The sequence below is a fragment of the Cololabis saira genome, chromosome 8 (assembly GCF_033807715.1).
Source record: "Cololabis saira isolate AMF1-May2022 chromosome 8, fColSai1.1, whole genome shotgun sequence".
Classification (NCBI taxonomy): Eukaryota; Metazoa; Chordata; class Actinopteri; order Beloniformes; family Belonidae; genus Cololabis; species Cololabis saira.
The window spans coordinates 40,724,153-40,743,241 of NC_084594.1; the positions used below are offsets into that span (position 1 = coordinate 40,724,153).

Sequence of the window (19,089 nt, forward strand, 5' to 3'; positions counted from 1 at the left end):
GGGAACTTTCTTAAAGAAGTTGAACTGCTATCTTAATTTGATCCTGTGTTGAGAGATCATATGAGAAGCATCGACAGTGCAGCAGAGCACATCACATACCTGGGTAAAACGATTCCAAATGAGTTGATAGCCTGTGTCAGTGATAAAATAGTTGACACAATGGTGTCAGAAATCAAAGATTGAAAATACTATGTCATAATATTGTATTGCACCCCAAGTGTAAGTCATCAAGAGCAAATGTCTGTTGTGTCCACAGTGAATCTTGGTGAAAATCCAGACAACAAAGTTAAGAACTGATTTATTTTTAAATGCAGACCAATGACAAAAACTCTGGAAAACGTAACCGAAAAGTAAACATTGCAAGAAAAACACAAAAAAAAAACCCATTAAATATCATAAAGAAAAAGGCTAATGTAAAACAGTATTTAACAGAATCATACCTTCATATGTATTTCTCTCAGAATAACAGAACTAAGACTAAAACTAAGAACTAATGTCTATCATGCTGTCTTACCTTTGTGTAAAACATAACATAACATCTAATAACAATCTAACAACTAGTTTTAAAGCATGTCTGTTACTTACACTACCATCATGTTCAAAATAAAGACTTTTGAATTGAATTCTTATACTTCATTTTCTAAATCTGGTTATAACTGAACAGCTCTTACAGCTGTAAGTATCTGCTGCTTTATAAAAAAATATTCTAAATCTTTCCCACAATCTAACCACCAGAATTATTTTTTTCAAACTAAATGAACTAAACTAGTGCATTTTAGCTGAACTCTCAAAATAAATGACATCAGAAATGATCACAAATGTACACTTTATCCAGTGTGAATACGTTGGTGACTCCTTAGATTACTTGATGTGGTAAAAGCTGCTCCACACTGATCACAGCTGAAAGGCTTGTCTCCAGTGTGAATACGTAGGTGAATCGTTAGAGCACTTCGATGGGCAAAAGCCACTCCACACTGATCACAGCTGTAAGGCTTGTCTCCAGTGTGAATACGTTGGTGAATCGTCAAAGTAACTTGCCGGGCAAAAGCCGCTCCACACTCATCACATCTGTAAGGTTTGTTTCCAGTGTGAATACGTTGGTGAGTAGTCAAAGTAACTTGCCGGGCAAAAGCCGCTCCACACTGATCACATCTGTAAGGCTTGTTTCCAGTGTGAATACGTTGGTGACTCGTCAGATCACCTTGCTGGGCAAAAGCCGCTCCACACTGATAACATCTGTAAGGCTTGTCTCCAGTGTGAATACGTTGATGAATCGTTAGATTACTTGATGTGGCAAAAGCCGCTCCACACTGATCACATCTGTAAGGCTTGTCTCCAGTGTGAATACGTTGGTGAATCGTTAGATTACTTGATGTGGCAAAAGCCGCTCCACACTGAACACATCTGTAAGGCTTGTTTCCAGTGTGAATACGTTGGTGTTTCATAAGATCACCCTGCTGGGCAAAAGCCGCTCCACACTTATCACAGCTGTAAGGCTTGTTTCCAGTGTGAATACGTTGGTGAATCGTCAAAGTAACTTGCCGGGCAAAAGCCTCTCCACACTGATCACATCTGAAAGGCCTTTCTCCAGAGTGAATACGTTCGTGTCTCGGTAGTTGACTTGGCCGGGTAAAAGCCGCTCCACACTGATCACATCTGTAAGGCTTGTCTCCAGTGTGAGTTTTCTTATGGATCTTCAGGTTTGATGAACTGGTGAAGACTTGCTTGCAATCATCACAGCAGTGTCTTTTGGGTCTTCCTTTATGATTCTGTAACAGAGAAAATCACTTACATTATCTTGGCTGCATTATCAAAAGCCTTTTCAGTTTCAATCAAGTGCTGCCTCTCAGGTTCTTTCCTGTGAGACAATTAAACATTAGTCCTCAGAAGATAAACTTAACATATTTTGTTAAAAATATTGACAAAAAATTTGGCTCCAGGCCAGAAAACCCAGTTCCAAGGTAGCACCAACTCTTTGCTGGGCTTGAGGAAAGAACCGCTTACTTACACGGGGGCGGAGTTGTTAAGACCAACGGCAAAAGCAAGACTGTGACATTTTCAAACAAGAGACGAATTAATACGGATCCAGCAGCAGTGGTCTGTGGAGGAAACAACCTGTCTTTTAGTGATATTGTCTACGGAGGGTGCTACGCAGACCATGTCCGTATTAGAGCAAATACGTTGTTGTTGCTTCAACTTTTGCGCCAATGCAATCGCAGCGACGTAATTGACGTTTGCAGTAACATAATGACGTGGCTCCCCTTGGCACCCCAAGCTACGAAAAAGCAAACCGGTTTTCAGCTGGTTTGCAAGTTGAACAAGTTGTGAACCAGCACCGGCCCAGAACCAGCCCTGGAACCGGTTTGGTGGAAAAGGGGTATATGTGGATGAGAGGCAGTAGCGTCGGTAGCAGTAAGTTTTTTTTTTTACCTGCCATTGTTTATGTTACTTTATGTAATAATTATTCGGGGGTCATGTTCTGGGTCTCCGGAAAGAACCTAGAGACAACTTCTGTTGTTATAGACGCTATATAAATACAATTGAATTGCATTTCATTGAAGTTGAGAGAGAAGATAGTGAAAGAGAGGGGGAGCAGCTCTTTATAGCCGGGCCTTTGCTGCTGTGCATCAGCGAGGACCCCTGCTGGGTTTTGAGGTCCATGCTCAATCAGGTGCTTATTCCTTATCACCCAAGTATCATAAAAGGAGCAGAGCCTGCTGGGGGATTCACTCATTATGAAGGTTTCTTTGTTTCAAACCATGTGGTCAGGCCTTACAGTTGATCTTAGGGCTTCCTTTGTTCAACACAAGCCTGTGGCCCAACATCCTCCCATAGCTACAACAGTCCACGTGTTGCACAGTCCAGCTGTACATAAGTGTTGAAAAACCCTTCAAAACACAGTTCACAGAACACTGTTCAAAAGATAGAAGTCATGGAAGTTCGAGGCTTGGTGTCTGGAAAGAGTTGAGGCAAAGTCTGTCTATAAACTATAAACTAAACTGAGTTTTGCAAAACAACAGTCTTAATGTTGCTGCTTCAGACCATCAGTCTATATCAGGGGTCTCCAACCCTGGTCCTGGAGAGCACCTATCCAGCATGTTTAGGTGACTCCCTGCATGAACACATCTGATTCTAATCAATGGTCATCATTAACTTGTCATCAAGGTCTGGACAGTTCTGTTGTTGACACAGCTCCTTGTATCACGTGTGCTGAAGCAGGGAAAGATTTAAAACATGCTGGATAGGTGCTCTCCAGGACAAGGGTTGGAGAACCCTGGTCTATAGAAAGAAAGGAGGAAGAGAAGAAATAGGATTGTTAGAGGATAGGATAATTCAGCTGGTTGGTCTGAGTCAGATTGCAGATGGGGTTGTACAAGAAAAGCCAAGCCAACTTAATTTATGAAGCAATTTAAAAACAGCAAGCACTGACCAAAGTGCTGAACATAAAATAAACTTTACACTACTAAAAGACACAAATTCAAAAACATTAAAAAAAAAGAAAAAAAAACAGTTGTAGTCAAGGTGTTGCTGAATTCAGGCAGTGGTTTGTTTATGCATAGATGCATTGCTTTCATGATGTTTTCCACTGTGCAAACTCAAAAAAAACTAACCGAGGATAAAGATTTAATTTTATTTTTTCCTTTCTCTTGTCACAATTTGCTCATGCATATGAACATTCACATTTTTTCTGACCCTGGAAATGTATGCTGTGAGTTCTTACCTATTCATTGAGACCAATATTATGCATATTGTCCTTATAATTGTGAGGATATTGTTGATTTAATTAGGATAGGCCTTTTTAGGCTTGTCTCTTCTTCTGGCTCTCGGCGAAGGCGGACGCTTTTCTGCTCCTCTCCCTCCCATCTGCCCTGCTGCTGCTGCTTTTTGTCCTGTCTGGTCATTCAGAGCCTCTCTTTTTCACTCCTCCGAAATTCTACAATCAGCAAAGCACAATTGCACAAATTTTTGTGACGAGAAGTCAGGGGACAAGGGAGCCCTCTTGCCCCGATGGGACATTTTTTGCCGGATACACTATGGACTCCTGGAAGCATTGTGTCTGGCGATCCTATCTGTCGAGGACGTTGAAGATGCCTTCATAATTGGATTTATGATAGCAGGATTTCTGCTTATTGGAGTGGGGGGATTCCTGGTCTATCGACAAACGCGTAAGTCGTGGACAGCTGTTCTGGCCCTTTCTTTCTTTTTTTTTTTTTTTTTTAAAGATTTTTTTGGGCTCTAGTGGCCCTTTATTGAAGATGCAGACTGGAAAGGGGTAGAGAGAGAGAACGGGGAAGACACGCAGCAAAGGTGGGCGGGCTGGATTCGAACCCGCGACCGCTGCAGGAGGACTGTAGCCTCAGTATATGAGCCGCTGCTTAACCCACTGCGCCACCGAGCGGCCCTGTTCTGGCCCTTTCTGAGCTGCCCGACGTAGCTGAGGGGATAAGCTCTGCGACCAACACTCAGACTCTAATGTTGGGAGAGCAAAACCGCAAGCTGGATGCGATTCTTGAACAGAATCGCAGGCTAGCCGCGGTCTTTGAGCTCATTGCAAGACCTTGGAGAAGTTGGAAGCTCGGCTTGGCGGGAATTGATTACTAATTCGTCTGTCTGGAGTCGCCATTGATGAACCAGAGACTTAAGGCAGATGGAAAATTACTGGAATCTGCCTGTTTTTCCAATATAATTGTTGATTCTATAATCTGACCTTGACAGAGCAGCCTGGCCGGCTACTCCAGTCACAATCTCTCTGGTGGAATGTAAACAAGGTGCTCTGCCTCCACTAGCCCTCCCCATTCCAAGGACATCTGTGGACTTGTATCAGAACTGTGCCGGCCTGTCTGATAACATCAAGGACATCGGCTGAGGAGCAGCTCTGGGGCGAAGTTCACAGACTTACCGCTCTCTCTCTCTCACACACACACACACACACACACACACACATTTAGATCTCTAATGGCACAAATGATTATTAGGGTTATTCATTATTGTTATTATTATTTACATAAATTACTTATAATTCAGTCCCATATAAATCAAATTGGTGACAAGATCAGATAAAGCTGGAATAGCAAGTTAATCAATAACCATGTTTTTATTAAAAACAAACAAAAGAATACCGTTCTTATCAATAGAAAAATACATAGGCTACATGTCCTGGTACCGAATCAAGTGTTTGGAGATACTTTAGATTAGGTCCACCTTGTTGTCTAATAATCTCAAAGTTCTTCGTTGACGTGGCAGTATATTTTGCATGGTTTCAGATCATTTCAGATAATTTTTGACGACTTTTGGGGTTTGTTTTCCTCATCATGCATTAGCCTGAAGACACCATGGTCACCGCCATGTTTACTAGAAACGCGCATCCTATTGGTGCAGCGGGGTCGCGTGACGACCGTGCCTCGACCCGTGGACGAAAATCTTACTACGCTCAGAAGAAACTAGTCCCGTTTTGCGGTCACCGATAACGGAACTCTTGCTGGACCTGAATTATGGTTCTGAGTTAAATCGACGCAGAGCACACGCCGTCACCGTGACTCCGTTGTGAACCCTTCGGACTTCTCCGTCACTCCATTTCGCCGCGGTTCAGTACCCCCCGCGACCGCTACTTCGCAATCTTTTCTTGAATGGTTCATGCGACTTTTTCCGGTCACAGTGAATCAAAGAGATAATGACAACTATTGTGCAAAAAAATAAAAAATAAAAATCACATACACGAAGAAAGAGCGCTGAAAGTTCACGACTGCTTCAAACCGGAAATGCGTTGCTACCAAGCGAACCAATCACAGTCCTCTCGGTCTGCGTCGCCTCGACATTCAATTCGTTCCTATTTTTGGGAGGTACGCGTCAGTGACGGCGTGGGGCTACGGCGTAAGGTACGCGTCGACGCGTACCCTACGGCGTAGGCACAGCGTCGTTTTGACGCAGAACCATAACTCAGCCTTAAAGCAGCACTATGTAACTTTTCCACCTTAATATAATATTTCCAGAGTCATTGTGATGGTACAACAACTTCCAACAGGTTTAATGACACCTCTGTCATGGTCTGAGGGGTCTGTATCGCCTTCACTGGCACTATGTAACTTTGAGGAGCATGGTAGGAACCCTTCCACACTAAAAAAACTACACATTTTTACAGCTTTGAATGCTTTACGGCATGTCACTTCCCCCTCCTTCCTGATTCGTACTCGAGACAAAAGCTGGGCAGGACGTGGAGCGCAGAGCTCAGGAGAACTGGTGGTGAGCTAAATGCGGAGTTGTTATCATGGCCGAAAACAGCGAAAGATCCGAAGAAAATAAAAGTTTTAACGGAGAAGGCGAAAAAAAGAAAGCGGGAGAGTAACAAGCTAAATGCCCGGACAAGAATAAACATTGGCCCGGCCTTCACTCGCTGGCGTGAGCTGAGAGACGAGGAGGGATGTCCGACCAATGGTGATTTATGGGGATAAAAGAGACAGAATTGTTATGATACAAATGTAAATGTAGAGTTCTATGTTCAATAAGAATCAAAATTAGAATGTTTTCACATTCGTCTTGGGTTTTGGTCATTCTAAAATTACTGACAATATCAACAACAGACACAGAATAATAATAGTGATCATAAAATTGTGTAATTGGCAATGAGGAAGCTTTATAAAATAATAATACGATTGAATAGAATTACAGCACTAGAGGAAAGAATGCAATGCAAAGAAAATGTATAGAACATTTCTACTATTTTTCCTGAGAACTGTAAAATTGTGCAGGGCTGATCTGCAAAACATTCAGGTTATAAAGTATTTTTTTTCAGTAAGTATGTTGGGCTACTAATTTATGACGAAGTCCCTCTAAAAAACATGACAGGAAAAGGGTGCAGTAGAACAAAACCAGAGCGTTTGTAATTTGGGGTGCATTATCTGGCTGAAACGGGACAGGGGGGCGGGGGTGACTTCACTAATAAAACCAAGTTGAAATTAGTGATTTTCAACTTCGTCATATTATATTGTTTAGCCAAAAATAGATACATTACCTCTTCACTATCCATCCTGCAATCGACCGCTGAAAACAGAAAAGAAGTTTTGAAAGTCCGTCCCGTCTTCTTTCATTCACTATCAAAACAAATGTACACGACGGGGACAGGAGTTTTCTGGCAGTACGCGCTGGTGCCCATGGGAAATGTAGTGTTCTTTCTGGTAAAGCACTACGGCTTGTGTCCAAAGGAGTCGCCAAACTCAACAAAACCTGAAAGTTACATTGTGCTGCTTTAAGGCTGAATTATGGTTCTGCATCAAATCGTTCTGCCTACGCCTTCACCCCGTCGTGAACCCTTCGGACTTCTCCGTCACTCCATTTCGCCACGGTGCAGTACCCACCACGGCCACTAGATCGCGATCTTTTCCTGAATGGTTTATCCGACTTTTCCGGTCACAGTGAATCAAAGAGATAAGGGGGGTATTCCAAGAAGAAGTTTTAACAAACACCGAGTTAAAGTCTCATCTTGAGGTTAGCTGAACCCATGACGACTAAACCCGCTCAGTTGGTTCCAACACACCGGTTATGAATTAACTCAACAAACCCCGAGTTGGTTAACCCAGAGTTGTGCGCGTTCCCGGTGAATCTATAAAGACATCATCTATCGAGGGTCGAAATCCGAAAAAATGGCTAAACGAAGAGCAACATATTTCACAGAAATGGAGCAGCAAGTCCTCCTGGAGGCGTACGAGGAGGAGAGGCCAGTGATTACAAAAAATGTAACACTAATACATCTGCCAAAGCACGTAATATGGCTTGGTAGAGAATTACTGATCGCGTCAATGCGTAAGTTTAGGCCATTATGTGAATTTTATATTAAATGAATGAAGCAAACAATCGGCAAATGAATTGAAAAAATAAAAAATAAAAGCCTGGCCATCTCGCCTACACGTTTGATATTAGATTTGCACCATCGCCTATCATCTGGCAATTGAAAAAATACATTTTCAAACATCATTAAGAGAGCCCTCAAAAAAAAAAAAAAGCAGCTTACGGTTCCATTATACTTAGACATTGATGCTGTGGAAACCTTTCCTGTTAACAAAGTCAGTCTCATTTTGGGATGGTGCTGTAATTGGCACATGCGTCCCATCGATGCATCCAATAACGTTTGGAAAGCCTGCAATATAGCCAATGCTCATTAAATTTAATCTCACCAGCAAAGATTTCTGTGCATATTTGAGAAACCTAAGCGATGCTGGCCTGCCAGTTGGTGGAACTCCGTCTTAATGACCCTCGTAGGTTTGTGGCCAGGAAAACGATTAAAGTTGTGCATGAAGCGCTTTAGTGCAAGGCACACTTTACACACCGACCGACAGGCAGTTGCTTTCCCGATATGTTCAGCGTCTCCAATACTGTACAGGAAACTCCCAGATGCAAAAAAAAATGGAGAGCGATGCACATCGTTTGCAGCGAAGAGATGCGCAACGTTTGCAATGTATACATTGCAAACGTTAAACATGGTTGAATTGTAACAGTGGTGTCGCTTTCATTTTTTCTAACATTATTAGCTGATTATATGTGTAGTGGGCTGGCATCAGTATTTGATTTTAGAATGAATTTTGGGTGTATGTCTCACAGACTACGAGCTGAGGAATATTGAAAATTGCGAGTGTATTTTCCACAGACTATGAGGAATATTGAAACGTTTGAGTGTATTTCTCCTAAACTATAAGTTGTGGAATATAACAAAAAATGCGCTTTTCAAAGGTAGCTATAAAACATTATTATATTCTACTTTAATTGAGCTAATTTCTTTCACCAATATCTGACCTAAGTATTGATATCAAATATTCATGATTTTTTAAAGATTTTAACCCTTTAAATGCCAGGTTTTTGTCACGATGCCATCATGTTTTTAGATGAAAAAAACAGAAAAAATGAATTATTTTCAATATACTACATGCAAAGTAGATTTTTTTGTTTTGGATTATTACAGCCTGGGATATGTCAATGATGAGCAGCAACATTAATTTTCATGCATTATTGTTTTTTTTTACCTCGACTGGGGACATCATCGGACGGTGGAAGGAATACTTCGAGGATCTCCTCAACCCGACTGACATGCCTTCCACTGAGGAAGCAGAGAGTGGGGACTCTGGGGCGTGCTCATCCATCACCCAAGCCGAGGTCACTGAGATAGTTTGTAAGCTCCTCAGTGGCAGGGCACCGGGGGTGGATGAGATTCGCCCTGAGTACCTCAAGTCTCTGGATGTCGTAGGGCTGTCTTGGTTGACACGCCTGGAGGAAGGGGACAGTACCGCTGGAGTGGCAAACCGGGGTGGTGGTCCCTCTGTTTAAAAAGGGGGACCGGAGAGTGTGTTCCAACTATAGGGGGAATCACACTTCTCAGCCTCCCCGGGAAAGTCTACTCCAGGGTACTGGAGAGGAGATTACGGCCGATAGTTGAACCTCGGATTCAGGAGGAACAATGCGGTTTTCGTCCCGGAACACTGGGCCAGCTCTACACCCTCCGCAGGGTGCTCGAGGGTTCATAGGAATTTGCCCAACCAGTCTACATGTGCTTTGTGGATCTGGAGAAGGCATTTGACCGTGTCCCTCGTGCCATTCTGTGGGGGGTGCTCGGTGAGTATGGAGTCCGGGGCCCTCTATTAAGGGCTGTCCGGTCTCTGTATGATCGGAGTAGGAGTCTGGTTCGCATTGCCGGCAGTAAGTCAGACTTGTTCCCGGTGCATGTTGGACTCCGGCAGGGCTGCCCTTTGTCACCGGTCCTGTTCATAATTTTTATGGACAGGATTTCTAGGCGCAGCCTAGGTGCCTACCGGAGGGGTTCCGGTTTGGGAACCTCAGGATTTCATCTCTGCTTTTTGCAGATGATGTTGTCCTGTTGGCTTCATCGGACCGGGACCTTCAGCATGCGCTGGGGCGATTTGTGGCCGAGTGCGACGCGGCAGGGATGAGAATCAGCACCTCCAAGACCGAGGCCATGGTTCTCCACCGGGAAAGGGTGGCGTGCCTTCTCCGGGTGGGTGGGGAAGTCCTGCCTCAGGTGGAGGAGTTCAAGTATCTCGGGGTGTTGTTCACGAGTGAGGGAACGATGGAGCGGGAGATTGACAGACGGATCGGTGCAGCGTCAGCAGTTATGCGGTCGATGTACCGGACCGTCGTGGTGAAGAGGGAGCTGAGTCGAAAGGCGAAGCTCTCGATTTACCGGTCAATCTACGCACCTACCCTCACCTATGGTCATGAACTTTGGGTAGTGAACTTTTAGGGACAAGATCGCGGATACAAGCGGCCGAGATGAGTTTCCTCCGCAGGGTGGCTGGACGCTCCCTTAGAGATAGGGTGAGGAGTTCGGTCACCCGGGAGGAGCTCGGAGTCGAGCCGCTGGTCCTTCACATTGAGAGGAGTCAGCTGAGGTGGCTTGGGCATCTGTACCGGATGCCTCCTGGACGCCTCCCTAGGGAGGTGTTCCAGACATGTCCCACCGGGAGGAGACCCCGGGGCAGACCCAGAACACGCTGGAGAGACTGTCTCTCGGCTGGCCTGGGAACGCCTCGGACTCCCCCCGGAGGAGCTGGAGGAAGTGTCTGGGGTGAAGGAAGTCTGGGCATCTCTGCTGAGGCTGCTGCCCCCGCGACCCGGGAACGGATAAAGCGGCGGACGATGGATGGATGGATGGATGGATTATTTTTTGTGCAGTGTCAAATACTCACACTTTGACCCTTTAGCGCAAAAAATGCACACTTCACACGGTAGCTATAAAATATACTATACATTAATATTATATTCTACTTTCATTAAGCTAATTTCTTCACCTACATCTGACCTTTATGGATATCAAATATTCATGAATTCCTAAAGATTTTAATCCTTTAAATGCCAGGTTTTTGCCATGATGCCATGTTTTTAGATGAACAACACAGGAAACACAGATTCAACATTCAATAACAGCAACAAAATTGTGTGTCAGAGAGAGAGAAAGAGACTCTGTGTGTGTGTGTGTGTGTGTGTGTGTGTGTGTGTGTGTGAGAGAGAGTCAGTTCAGGTGAGGCAGGAGCTGCAAACAATTTGGTAGTGCTCCTTGCAGATGGGGCTGTCGCACTTGCTGCAGGTGGACTAGACTTGTTTCTTGCGGGTGTTCAACACACACTGCGTCCTCCTCTGGGTGGTGTGTGGGGATGGGCTTGCATTTGAGCTTGGACCTGGGCCTCCTTTGAGTTCAGCACCAACACCAAGGCCGCAGCAGCTGGTGTGCGGGGAAGGTGGCGTCTCCTTGCCATTTGTGGAGCCACAAGAGTCTTCCCCAGCTCCTCAATGAACAGCCTCCACCGCTAACCTTTTCCCCGTTGCCATGAGGGATCCACGGTGGTCCAAAGGATGAAAGCGAATTTCACTGCCACTGAATTTCCCCACTTCTGGAAGTCCATCCAGTGGCTGCTGCCGTCTCATCTTCCTCACTGTCAGAGGACACATCCAAGCTCTCAGAAGACGATTCCGACACCGGTTCCTCGTCTGTAGTATCTGTGTCAGATTCTTCTTGCTCGTGATCAGAATCAGACTCCATCACTATGTCCAAAGCGTCGTGCACTCAATAGGCTCTCTCCATCTTGCCAAGTAAGAAATGACTAGTTCCACAGGTTGCATTTTTATAAACTTTGGCTGCAGTCGCAGCTGTGTAAATGACTCAACAAAAAGCTGGAGTTTGTTATGATTCTCTTTATGGCTGCACCTTCCATGTGATTCAAGATGCCCCATGTTTTGATTTATTTGTGTTTATGGACCTCTTGTGTAGGTGTGTGTGGTGTGCATTTATACAAAATAATCTTAGAGGGGCTTTAAACTTCTGCACAAAAACCACGTGAATGAATGAAAATAGGGGCACTTGAAAGCCTTTGGTCTCACACACACACACACACACACACACACACACACACACACACACACACACACACACACACACACACACACACACACACACACACACACACACACACACACACACACACACACACACAGAGAGAGAGAGGAAATAGGAGCTGAGCTGGAAGATCATATAAAACTACACAATCTCACCAAAATTCATGCCATATGGATGAACTCAGCCAAAATTATCAAAAAATGAAAAGTGAAAAGCGCGTAAAATGCGCCTACATGTCCCGGAGGGTTAAGATAATTTGAAGCAACTGTAAGTGTAATTTATTTTTTATATTACTTAAAACATTTAAAAATATCACTAAAATATTTTTGGGTAATCAGTTACAAAAAAATGTGTGAGTTCTGTGAACTTATTAGGGTTTACAGTGTATCGATGGAGGAACAAAACCAGCATAAAACCTACCCCCTACCAGGTTATGTTCAGAGGCTATGTTACCATGGTGACTTACTTAACCTGACCATTTTGGAACGGAAAACCCAGGTTTACCATTTACACCGAGTTAACATACCCAGTTTAGCCAGTAAACTTCTTGGAATACCCCCAAGGACAACTGTTGTGCAAAAAAACAAAACAAAACAAAACAAAAAACTTTTGTTGAAATGTCAACCCCTATGATTATTTTATTTAATCTTTTTTTTATCCTGTTTTCTTGTCCTGTTACCAATTACAAGTACTGTTGTTAAGATGTATACAATGAATCACATGTAGAAGACAAATGTATAGGTATACATATTTGCTTATGTGTTGTGAGCTTGTAATGTTTCAGATGCAAGCAAATGTTTCTTTAAAGGAATTTTGTAAATTGAAATGTTAAATAAAGTTTTTTTTTTTTTTTAAGGTAGCGCCAAAAAACAATATCCTCCCTCACAAAAATAAGAAAAATATTTATATTTATTTTATTTATTTATTTAAATATATATAGAAACATATTTTCTCATCAAAAAAACATGTTGTTTTATTGTCTGAAAAATTGTTCAAATGTTATTTCATTGTCTGAAACATGGTTCAAATATGTTATTTTGTTACTTGAGAAATGTTAAGTATGAAAATTAAATATATTATATTTAGTGCCTACGCCGGCGACGTTGACGTATCACGGCGACGACGTAGGCACGGCGTCGTTTTGACGCAGAACCATAATTCAGCTTTTAAAGTGAACATGAATCAATCTTTTTTTATATTGTGTCGTCTTTAAAGGTGTGAGCGGGAATCACTTTCTGAAATACTTTTTGCGGTTCACCTTACGGCCTATTGTATCATAAAAAAATCCCGTGTCTGTGTTACCTGTGGTTTAGTTCGAACACGCTGATACAGACACAAATAAAGCGTTTGGATCGTCATTAACAGATACAAAAACCGAGAACGAGCGGTCACGTGGACCCGAACACTGACCTGCAGACCAGCAGAGGAGAAGACCGCTCCTGTCCTGCTGGACTCCCGCATTCTTCCACAATCGAGCAACTATTCAACCTAAAATTGTCTTTCTATGGTCTGTATGAAACAAGATTGCTCCGCTGTCAAAACTCTGCCCGGAAACACGTGACCACCAAACTGACCGGAAACGACATAGATATATAAAGGCTAGATGACTCAAGCATAGACATATATACGTAGACCAGCCCCCGGGTCTGGCAGTCAGAAGGCGCGCCGATTTTTTCCAGTGGCCAGCCGCGGTACTGCAACCAAAAATCCCATGCGGCCCAGAAAGCTTTTTTCCCATAGACCGCAATAGTAAAAGAGAAGCCTCTAAAACTGTTCACAGGACACCTCCAGCTGTAATCACCGGCAATTACGAATCTTTGTATTCTATATTTTTAAGTCATGGACTTTATATCCGTCAAAAATGTTTTATAACGGCCAGAAAAGTCAAAGAAAAGTCTCTTTCTGGGCGTGACGTCACGGCTGACGTCACAGCCGTGTCCGTGCATTCCACGGATGTTTATATTAATATATATTATGTAATTATATTATATTAATACATTAATAATATATGTAATACTATACATGTAATAATATACATTAATTTATATATTATATTAATACATATTATATTAATAATCGCGTCATTGCCCCGGGGCATGATGGGAGGCCCCAGAGCATCATGGGAGGTGACTCAACTGCGCATGCTCTATGGGCCGCTGTATGCGGAAGTAAACCCGGAAGTTAGAGATTTTTTCAGCGGATGCGCTGGCTGAGCAGAATGCATTGAAATGAATGGGCGGCCATTTTTGACGCCCCATCCAGTTTTCTTTAATACATCCATGACGTAGACGCCCCATCGAGCTGCTGTGATACGTCAACGTCGCCGCGAGGGGGCTTCCAAGATGGCGGCGTGAGCACTACCGCGTTCGGGAGCTGCACACCAACAATTGGAGAAAATAGTGAAAACATATCTCATTATCTGAAAGCCACTCGTGGTAACTTTAGAGCAGTGGTGAGTACACCGTGGTGAACTGGTAGCGACCTTAATTAACGAAAAACTGCTACGGTACAAAGACTTACGTCGATAATTGGAAGTTGCTAAGCTAAGTGCTTCAGTTAATTGACGCACTACAACGACACCACATGGAGGCGCCGTCGACTAAAGTGAACCCTCTCATGCACAACCTGCATGACTACTCCATGACCGACAAACCTGTGATTTCCCTTGTGGATTCTGAGGTTGCTCCTCTTCCCGCGACACCAGTTTGTACTCCTTCCAAACCCCCTGCATCAAAGAAACAGAAGACACAACGTTCCCTGGACATGGATGAAGGGGGGTTAGTGCAAAAAATATCCGACGTCCTAAACACCAGGCTGGATAGTCTGGAAAAAAACATGGAGAAACTGATTTCTGATAACACACTGAAGATTGAGGGGTTGAAAAAAACGGTTGATTTTGCCTGCGCTGAGATTCGGGAGGTAAAAGGAAAGGTGATACAAGTTGATGCTCAAGCCAAGGAGACGGAGAAAAAAGTGTCTCTGATGGACCAACGAGTCACTGATCTGGAGAACTACTCACGACGCTGGAACCTGCGCCTGTATGGAGTACCCGAAGATAAGGAGCAAGACGTCCGCACCGAGGTGATCCACATCTGCCAAGCAATCCTTCCGGAGTTCAGAGATAAACTCCCAGACGTAATTGACACCGTGCATCGCCTCGGGCATCCAAGGAAAGATGTCACCAGACCTCGAGGGATAATCATGCAGTTTGCCACTCGCTTCCACCGCGACAAGATCTGGAAAGCTGCAAAAAAATCTACGCTTTTGCAGAACAAGAACCTGCGCTTTGCTGAGGATTTGTCACCTGCCACCAGAGAGAGACGGAGGCAGCTGTGGCCTCTGGTGGCCAAAGCCCGTGAACAAGGAAAAACGGCATACTACATCGGAGGGAGAGCTTTTGCTGAAGGAACTGAACTGTTTCCCAGTACCTGAGGTGATAAGCACATCATATGTTCTGACTAAGAATTATACTGATAACTGTGATAGTATGAAACATGGTGTTCTCAATTTATTTTTATGCATCCTAAGTGTTCTAAAATGTATCCTGTTATGCTGAAGGTTTGATAAGCAAAGACAATCTTACTCAGGACTCTTTTTTTACCTCGTTTTTTTATCTTACTCAGGACTCTTTTTTTTACCTCGTTTTTTTTATCTTACTCAGGACTCTTTTTTACCTCGTTTTTTTATCTTACTCAGGACTCTTTACCTCGTTTTTTTTAATCTTATTTTTATAACACCAAGCCACACTTTACATATTGTCCTGCGGGATTACACTTTATATGGCTTGTTGAGTTCAATCGACATCAAAAGTAGGCTATAGGTGCCACTATGTTTACATTTGATATGTTTCACTGTATATAGAACCTAAGATGGGTCAGCTCCTGTTAGGGAGGATTTTATTCTTTAAGGTTATTCCTTTTTTTCTCATTCATTGTTAGTTTTATGTCTTTATCCATTGTTACTTTTAATGCCAGGGGGTTAAGAAATAATATTAAGCGAAAGGCACTTTTTTTATTTGCTAAGAAGCACAAAACTGATTTTTGTTTTATCCAAGAGTCACATTCAGTCCCTGATGACCGAAAGTTTTGGAGATCCCAATGGGGTAATGAGTTGTGGCATGCTCATGGTTCTGAACATTCGGCCGGTGTTACCAACTTAAAGCACAACTTTTCAGGATCCGTGTTATTAACAACTTGTGATCCCTCAGGACATTTTATTCTCCAAGTGGTAGACATTGAAAAATTCATATTGTTAACTGTTAATATTTATGGCTATAATTCACATAATGATAATGACATACTGCTGGATAGATTAGAAAACCATATTTTAACTGCTTCTAATAAATTTCCTATCTCAGGTATTGTTGTAGGGGGAGACTTTAACATGATTCTTGATCACAACCTGGACTGCTGGCCTCAACGTAACTCTACTGCAGTTAATGAAAACCTGAAAGTCTTCATGCAAAAATTTAATTTAATTGATGTGTGGAGACTTCATCATCACAACGCCAGTACCTTTACATGGAGTAACAGGAGTGCCACCAGGAAATCTCGTCTTGATTTTTGGTTAGTCTCCATTTTTATACCATTGCACTCTGCCTCTACAAAGATATATAGAAATGCTTACTGGAAGCTAAACAGTTCTCTTTTAAAACACGAGACTGTTAAATTAGGCATAAAGAGGATAATAGCAGAATTTTGGAATAAGGCAAGTGCTGAAGGTGTTTATGGTAGCAACTGGGAACTTTTGAAATTTAAAGCTGCTCAATTTTTAAGGAACTATAGTAGTACTCACACCAAAAATCAAAGATTAGAGGAAGAGAGAGTAGTCTCCAAAATAATGTTATTATCACAGAAGAGCCCTGCTGATATGTCAGATAGGGATCGATCTGACTTGATCTCAGAACAAACCAAACTAAATGATATCTATTTACTTAAGGCTAAAGGTGCCTTTGTAAGATCAAGAAAGAGATGGATCGAAGAAGGAGAACAGAATTCATCTTATTTCTTTAACCTAGAAAGAAATCACGGAAAGCTCAATTTAATCCAACAACTCAATATTAATGGTGATATAACTGATGACTCTAATAGAATAGCAAACTTTTGTTCCAGCTTTTACAGTGAGCTGTATAAAACAAAATACTCTCATCAGTCAGCTTCTTTTTTCAATTCTCTGAATAACATCACTAAAATTTCTAAAGATGACAAAGAGTTCTGTGACGGAATTTTTACTTTACAGGAAATCACTTATGTCATCGAACGCCTCAAAACTAACAAATCTCCTGGAGTTGATGGTCTGTCCGCGGAATTTTATCATACATTTATTGAAAACTTAGCACCCTTTCTACTTAAGTTATTTATAGAAAGTGTGGAACAAGAAGCTTTACCTCCCACACTTACACAAGGTCTGATTACATTGATTCCAAAACCTAAAAAAGACCATCTTCTTATTGATAATTGGCGACCCATTTCGTTACTTAACACTGATTACAAGGTATTTGCTTCAGTACTTGCCAAACGACTTAAAAATGTTTTAGACCCAATTATTGATGAGACCCAATCAGGATTTATGAGAAAAAGACATATTTCTAATAATATTAGACTTGTTTTAGATTTAATTGATTACTCTTCTCTGTGTGCTGATGACAGTTTTATCTTATTCCTTGATTTCTACAAGGCATTTGACACCATTGAACATAAGTTTTTATTTCAGACAATTGAACATTTTGGATTTGGTGATTTTTTTTTATAAAGCTGTTAAAACTTTGTACTTCAAAGGTAACAGCTCCATCAGACTAAAAAGCGGGACCTCCCCGAGATTTGATTTACAGCGGGGAATTCGACAGGGCTGTCCCGCCTCCCCTTATCTATTTATCCTTTGCACTCAACTACTCTCTATTCACATTAAAAATAGCTTATTAAAAGGTATCTCTATTGCAGGCAGAGAAATTATAATCAGTCAGTTGGCAGACGATACCACATTATTCTTAAAAAATGCTTCACAGGTTCCCATTGCTATCCACACAATAGATGCATTTTCTGCAGCTTCTGGTCTTGCCTTAAACCTGAAGAAATGTGAGTTATTCCCTCTTAAAAACTGTGATGTTTCAGTGATTTACAATATACCTGTTAAAAACAATATCACCTACCTAGGGATTACCATTGTAAAAAATCAGACAGATAGATGCTGTGAGAATTTTAATGTTATTATTGATAAGACAAGGAAAAAGCTAAACCAATGGCTTCAAAGAGATTTATCTCTAAAAGGTCGAATACTACTAACAAAGGCAGAAGGATTATCTCGTCTTACTTATGCAGCTATTCCCTTGTCTGTCGACAAAAAAATCTGTAATGCCATTGACAAATTACTATTTAATTTTATTTGGAAAAACAAGACGCATTATGTAAAAAAGTCTGTTATTATGAACACTTATGACTCTGGTGGTCTAAATTTTCTTGACTTTACCACCCTCAACAACACTTTTAAAGTTAACTGGATAAAGCAGTTCCTACATAATCCTACATCCACTTGGAATTTTATACCCAAATTTATTTTTTCTACCATTGGAGGTCTTGAATATGTGTTATTATGTGACTATAAAATAGAAAAACTTCCCTTAATTTTGTCAAACTTTCATAAACAAATGTTGTTAGCATGGTCCTTAATCTATAAGCACAATTTCTCTCCACATAGATGCTTTATTTGGAACAATCAACACATCAAATATAAAAATAAATCTCTATTTCTTAACTCATGGTTCAACAACAACATTATTTTAGTTACCCAACTGCTCAATGAAAATGGTAATCTGCTAAATTACACTGAATTCCTTACAGTTTATGGTATTCCTGTGACCCCAAAAGACTTTGCAGTTGTAATGGATGCTGTTCCGTCTGGTATTCTAAATCTATTAAGAGGCGCTGGTAAACCAGTCTGTCCTCCCTTAGATCCTATATTAACACCAGTGGGGCGAGTGTGTTTTTCTGTTAAAACTAAAAAAAGGAATTATTTAATAAGATCTCTTTTTCAGACTGACATCACCTCTACTCCATATGTTGTTCCGTACTGGTCTAATATTGTTCCTGGACTGAACTGGATCCATATATAGAACCTTCCATACAAATATTTAATTACAAATAAAGTTAGAGAAGTGTCTTACAAACTAATTCATAGATATTACCCAGCCAAACATTATT

The 19,089-nt window shown here is 41.8% G+C and overlaps 1 protein-coding gene across 1 annotated transcript; it reads right to left on the reverse strand.

The window, feature by feature from the left end:
• Positions 1-345: 345 nt before the first annotated feature.
• Positions 346-13,434, reverse strand: LOC133448962 (zinc finger protein ZFP2-like). Its single transcript, XM_061728000.1, has 2 exons — positions 13,304-13,434; positions 346-1,769 (listed from the first exon to the last, which is right to left on the reverse strand). Exons 1-2 carry the CDS (start codon positions 13,352-13,354, stop codon positions 828-830), a joined length of 993 nt encoding a protein of 330 aa, XP_061583984.1. The 5' UTR covers positions 13,355-13,434; the 3' UTR covers positions 346-827.
• Positions 13,435-19,089: the final 5,655 nt, after the last annotated feature.

What these genes read in the sequence shown, in the direction of transcription:
- LOC133448962 (XM_061728000.1), bottom strand. Translation starts at nt 13,354, where the DNA reads ATGCGGGAGTCCAGCAGGACAGGAGCGGTCTTCTCCTCTGCTGGTCTG. An exon ending in TCTCCTCTGCTGGTCTGCAG is followed by an intron (nt 1,770 to 13,303) that starts GTCAGTGTTCGG and finishes TCTCTGTTACAG; the next exon opens with AATCATAAAGGAAGACCCAA.